This window comes from Orycteropus afer, unplaced genomic scaffold, assembly GCF_000298275.1.
Source record: "Orycteropus afer afer isolate SDZICR_OR568_19922 unplaced genomic scaffold, OryAfe1.0 scaffold00824, whole genome shotgun sequence".
NCBI lineage: Eukaryota > Metazoa > Chordata > Mammalia > Tubulidentata > Orycteropodidae > Orycteropus > Orycteropus afer.
Window position 1 is genome coordinate 458,852 of NW_006922411.1, and position 6,469 is coordinate 465,320.

The 6,469-nt window shown below is 46.7% G+C and overlaps 1 protein-coding gene across 1 annotated transcript in view; it reads right to left on the minus strand.

Moving 5' to 3' along the window:
- Window positions 1-1,077: 1,077 nt before the first annotated feature.
- Window positions 1,078-6,469, minus strand: part of TKT (transketolase) — a 30,656-nt gene continuing 25,264 nt past the window's right edge. The window contains exons 9-14 of the mRNA XM_007957932.2: window positions 3,942-4,098; window positions 3,670-3,800; window positions 2,896-2,979; window positions 2,667-2,760; window positions 1,951-2,073; window positions 1,078-1,250 (exon numbers count right to left, since the gene is read on the minus strand). Of these exons, the coding sequence (XP_007956123.1) occupies window positions 1,078-1,250; window positions 1,951-2,073; window positions 2,667-2,760; window positions 2,896-2,979; window positions 3,670-3,800; window positions 3,942-4,098 (762 nt within the window). The remainder of the gene's footprint in view (window positions 1,251-1,950; window positions 2,074-2,666; window positions 2,761-2,895; window positions 2,980-3,669; window positions 3,801-3,941; window positions 4,099-6,469) is intronic.

Sequence of the window (6,469 nt, forward strand, 5' to 3'; positions counted from 1 at the left end):
AGTCCCTTGGACTAATTGTTTCCATGCATCTTTGGTTTTCTTCATTTGTCTTTGCTCTGGACAAGGAAAGACCCATTGTTGCATCTAGATGGCAGCTTGCAAGCTTTTAAGACCCCAGTCATCAAGGCAGACTTTGAGTTAGGTTGGTTTTAAGACAACTTCATGGGGTATTTTTGGTTTAAAGATTACTCAGGGCAATAGTTTCAAGGGTTCATGAAGTCCATGATAGTCTGAAATTCTGTTCTGCATTTCCCCCCTTTTTGATCAGGATTCTTGTATGGAATAGTTGGTCAAATGTTCAGTAATTATAGCTGAGCACCATCCACTTCTAGTCTCATGGCAAAGGAGGTGGCTATTCATGAAGACAATCAGCCATACATGCCACATCCTCCTCCTATCCCTGACTGTCCTTTTTCCTACTGTTCCAGGCAAACAGAGACCAACTGTCATGCCTTGGATAGGTGCTTGCAAGTTTTCAAGACCCCAGGCATTAAGCATAGAACAAAGGCCCTAAACATGTTATTGGGCTGATTAACTGGGATGTCCCATGAAACCATGAGCCTAAACCTCCAAACCAGGAACAGCATGGCATCTCAGAACAGGTAGGGACTGCTGGAGTAAACAAAATCAGCTCTTTCTCCTCTCCTCACTAAATTTACTCAGGTATATTCTGACCGCCACCACTCTCCTCTCACCCACTGCCCCAGGGGTTAGGGCTTTCAGCCTTTTAGCGAGAGCAGGGTGCAATCGAATGTAACCTTGTGGTGTTCAGGAGGCAGCAGTAATTCTGACAGGTGATGCAGGTACCAAGCCCAGGGAAGGTGATTCCAGAAGGCCCTGAGTTACCTGGGTCCCAGCTGGGAGCCTCTCTAGAGTGCCAGGCTCCCTCCCTTCCTCTGACTCTGCCCTCTTCCCCAGAACCAACACTGGCTGCATTACATTAAGAAAAAACATTTCAGGGACCAATTCATTTTTCTCAAAACATATATTTACCATTTCTTTCAGTACATCTTTGAGCACCTCTGTCAGCAACTGTTAGGAATGTGTAGAACCCCCACCTCACACCCCCTAAGGCCCCTAGGCCTTGATGAGCCCCCTCACAGCTTGCACAATGGCGTCCTTGTCAATGCCAAACATCTTCAGCAGCTCATTCGGTTTCCCACTTCTTGGTACCTGGCTGACGGCCAGGCGGGTGACAGTGACGCCAGGCTCGCCCACAACAGCAGCACATACTGCCTCACCTAGGCCACCTGGACAAAGCAAAGGAGGGGGATTGGGTAATAAGAGGCCTCAGGGGGAGCAGTGGTGGGTTTCCAGAGCCTGAGGCTGGCCCCCAGTCATTTCAGCCCATCTCTGAGTTGATTCCCTAGACCAAAGATTTCACATATACCACCCTTCTGCACTCCACAGCGGGAGCTAATCAACCATAGCACTTTTAAAAGCAAGCCCAAACATGGCTTTTAAATTAATACATTCTGTGGGCAGCCATCATCAGTGCACTAGCATTTGCACTTGACTTCAGAGTCTACACCCATCTCTTCCGCTGGGGCCTCCTAGGAGAAAAGGTTTGTGGAGAGCTGCTTTCTAAAAGGCTCATAAAAGGCAGAGATTAAGAGTTTGAATCTGCACAACAGCCTTAAATGGCATCAGAAGCACAATCCCCTTTTCCACCGTCAGCAGCAAGGCTGAAATCCTTGCTGGCTTCCTGGGTGGCAGGACTCCATGGACTAGTTCCAGCAGTTCACTGGACACAGCAGTTCACTGTGTCACCAGGCCAGGCCTGAGGCCTCTTAAGAGGCTAAGTGCTGCTCCAAGGGACAGCTCTAGGTTCTCTGGTCCACAGCTACCCTCTTGGGCCTCGGATCACAGGAGCTATGTCCGGCCCTGGACTCTCTGGCCCCTGTCATTTCCCCAGCCCTCCCCTGGCCCATCTGCCCAGGCCCTAGTTACCTTCATAATAATGGTCTTCTATGGTGATGATCCTGCCCTTGGTGGCACGGGCATTGTTGAGAATGAGTTTTCTATCCAGGGGTTTAATAGTGAAGGGGTCCACCACACGGATGTTGATTTTTTCTGTGAGGGGAGAATCATGGGACTGTGGCTGAGGGGAGCAGGCTAGGTGCCATGGGTCTGCCTTTTCATGGGCCTTCAACTGGCCCCTGGATGGAGGATGCCCTCTTGCTAGCCCTCCCTGACATGTCATCCCCTTGGTTCAGCACAGCTGAAACCTGACTGTGTATGATTCTGTGACTATGTATATCTCCTGCACCATGTCAGCTGCTATCACTTGAGAGTTAGTGGTCACAATGATTTAATCCTCAGGACAGCCCCATGAGGAAGACGACAGTATCTCCATTTTCTAGATGAGGAAACTGAGGCACAGCGATGGTGAAAAACTTACTCCCAACTAGGACCTGGCTGAGCTGGGATTCAAACCCCATCATCATGCTCCATGACCTCTGCCTTGACCATCATGCTGGAGTGTCTCAAGTCTAAGGCTGTGGGGCAGTGACTGAGCTACTGCAGCCCCAGGACCTGGCATCATATTAGGCACATAGGGTGCTTTTTACTACTATTATCATCACTTAATTACATAAGACTCTCATCCCAGGACCTAGTACACACACGGAACTCAAGCTATGATTCTTCAGGTCTCCCCTGCTCACCTTTCTTCAGCAGTTCAGCAGCGGCCAAGGCCTCATGCAGGGTCACCCCGGCTCCGATCACAGTCACCTGGTCATCCTTGTTCTTCAGGACCACCTGAGGGCGACAAAAGGGCCAGTAAGGCTTAGGGGACTTGGTGGCCTGGGCAGCCTGTGGGGCCCCAGGGGGGCTTGCTCAGTCATAGCAGAGAGAACTCTGTGGGGTCCCTGGAGTATGAAGTAGTACACTGACCTTGGCTTGTCCGATCTGGAAATCTTCATTGTTGTTATAGATTATAGCATTTTCTGGGCGGCTGGTCCGGATGAAGCAAATGCCCTGGGGCAGGAACAGAAGAGAATTACAGGGTGGAGTCCTTCAAGAGGGGTCCTCCCATCCTACTCTGCAAACCTCTTCCAGTCTTCCACCTGGTCATCTCCATGAGAGTGTCCATCAGTCAGTCACCTCATCCCACTATTCTTCTAGGACTCCCTTGCCCTATGCAGCCTGCACCTCCCTAACAATCCTCCTGAGGGCTGCCCAACAAGTGTTGTCAGCCTCAGACTGAAAATGACTTTTCTAGCAGACAGACAGACAGCTGGGGTTCCAGTCCCAGGTGGGGCTACTCCCCCAGAGTACATCAGCATGCCCCCTGCCCTCAGGCAGAGGGATGGGAACCAGCAGGCACTCTAGTCTATGATCTGTTGCTCAGCTCATTCTGTTTCAGAAAGCCCAACTCAGGGAGGGGAAATAGGTATTATGTGCTAGACTGGCAGAAGCTGCTAGGCTTCTCACTGGGGAAGAGTGCAGGGATCCAATAGACATGTCTGCCACGTGGCAGTATCAGTGGTATGTATTTGCTATTCCTCATATAACTCCTACAAGCTACGTGAATACCAAGGCCAAGGTCAGGAAACACCAATCTGGGTAGTGAATGCCTGGATGCATGTCTCCATGCCAGCCTCTCCTCTGACTCTCTAGGGAAGACCTAATTGCTAGCCCAAGAGAGAATAACCATAGCTGACCAACCTTCGTATTGGCTGCTAATTCCACTGCCTTCTCTGTAGAAACTCCATCACTCGGGTAAAAAACAGTTGACATGGGGACTGACCGGAACATGGCTAGATCTTCCAGGGCCATCTGAGATGGCCCATCTTCCCCTGTGGTGTGGGAAAGGATAAGCTGTAAAAATATGTCCTCATCCATGGAATGGAATCTTGGTTCTCCCCTATCCCACTCCTCCTGGTCCAAACGGACAAGGGAAGTTATGGGTGTAAATATCCAGGCCGGCCTAAACTCACCAATGGACACCCCACAGTGGGAACCACAGAGGTTGATGTTGCTCTCAGAGATGGCTGCCATACGAATCTGGTCGAAGGCCCTTGTGAAGAAGGCTGCAAAAGTGCTGCAGAAGGGCACTGTCCGGTCACGTGTGGCACAGCCCACGGCAATGCTCACCTGAGGGGCAGAATGGAGCATGATTAGCCCTGGAAGAGGTTAGCCTCCCAGGAGAAGGGGAGGGGTGGCCAAGGAGCCCAGTATCTCTCTTAAGGCTATTTTAGGGGTAGGGTTCTGCAGTCTTAAAAACCATTTGCCATCAAGTTGACTCTGACTCACAGCAACCCCAAGTGTATCAGAGCAGAACTGTGCTCCATAGGGTTTTCAGTGGCTGATATTTCTAAAGCAGAATGCCAACCATTTCTTGCTGGACTCAGACCTCCAATCTTTCAGTGAATAGCTGAGTGTATCAGCACCACACAAAGACTCTGTTATCTTAAAAATGGTTAATTCTCTTCTGCCTAGGCGAGAACTTTCTGGGTACCCACGGACTTTACAATCTGTTTCCAAACACCAAACTCCTTCAACTTGAATAAATAAAGCAAAGGAAAAGAACCACATGATTATCTCAATCGGTGCAGAAAAGGCATTTGATAAAACCCAACACTTTCCTGATAAAAACTCTCAGCAAAATAGGACTAGAAGGGAAATTCCTCAACAGAATTAAGGGCATATATGTAAAAGCAACTGCCAACATTCTCAACGGAGAAAGATTGAGAGCATTCCCTTGAGGACGGGAATGAAACAAGGATGCCGTTTATCACCATTCTTATTCAATATTGTACTGAAAGTCCTAGCTGGAACAGTAAAGGAAGAAAAGGAAATGAAGGGTATCCAAATTGAAAAGGAAGAAGTAAAACTATCCTATTCACAGATGACATGATCCCATACATAGAAAATCCCAGAAACTCCACAAGAAAGTTACTGGAACTAACAGAACAATTCAGCAAAGCAGCTGGGTTCCTTTACACTAACAAGGAGAGCTCCAAAAAGGAAATCAAAGAAACAATACCACTTACAATAGCCCACAAAAGGATAAAATACCTAGGAATAAACCTAACCAGGGACATAAAAGACTTACATAAGGAAAACTATGAAACACTACTGTAAGAAACCAAGAGACCTATATAAATGGAAAAAGCATACCATGCTCATGGATTAGAAGACTTAGCATTATGAAAATGTCAATACTACCCAAAGTGATCTATAGGTATAATGCAATCCTGATCCAAATCCCAATAACATTCTTTAATGAATGGAAAAACCAATCTCCATCATATGGAAAGGAAAGAGACCCTGGATAACTAAAGCAATATTGAATAACAACAAAATAGGAGGCCTCACACTTCCTGATCTATTTACCATATACTTGGGACCATGGTCACAGGGGACATCAAGCTCAACTGGCATAACATACTACACAAAAACATTGTTCCACATCCTATTTTGGTGAGTAGCAACTGGGGTCTTAACAGTTGCAAGTAGCTATCTAGATGCAATGATGGGTCTCTCATCATGCAGAGCAAAGAAGAATGAAGGAAACCAAAGATGCACGGAAACAATTAGTCCAAGGGACTAGCAGACCAAGTGATCCTAAGCCTATATGACCATGAGACCAGAAGAACTAGATGGTGCCTGGCTACCAATGTCAACCACTCGGAGGGGGATCTATGTAGGAGATCCTGGATAGAGAGGGAAAACAATGTGGAACAAGACTCAAAATCATTAAAAAAAAAAAAAAAAAAGACCAGGTTTGTTGGTCTGATAGAGTCTGGTGAGACCCCTGAGACTTTGGTCCTAGTTACCTTTTAGGTCTGAAACAGAATTCACTCCTGTGGCTTCCAGTCAAACAACAGACAGGCATATGGGTGAGCATTTACATGAGATAGATACATTCTTTGGAGCAATCAATCATGGGAGAGCAGATAGGCAGTGTTCACACAGGGAGACAGCTGGGGGTGGGGAGTGCATGGGAGGGAGGGACACAGGGAAGCAGTAACTACAGGGAGGCAGTGAAAAGAGCTGTTACAATGCAGGGAATTGCAGTCAGTGTCATGAAACAAAATATGTATGAATTGCTATATGGAAAATGAATTTGCTCTGTAAACTTTCACCCAAATCACAATAAAAATTACAAAAAACCCCTACCATACAGCCACAGTAATCAAAACAGCCTGATGATACTGGTTCAATGACACAGAAACCAGTGAAACAGAATGAAAAACCCAGAAGTAAATCCATCCACTTATAAGCAGCTTATCTTCAAGAAAGGATTGAAGTCCATTCAGTGGGGGGAAGAAATAGTCTAACAAATGGTCCTGATAGAACTGGTTATCTCATTTGTAGAAAAGTGAAACACGATCCGTACCTTACACCATACACAAAAACTAACTCAAAATGGACCAAAGACCTAAACTTTTTTTATGTTTTTTTTTTTTTTTAATTTAATTTTATTTTGATTTGGGTGAAGATTTACAGAGCAAATTCACTT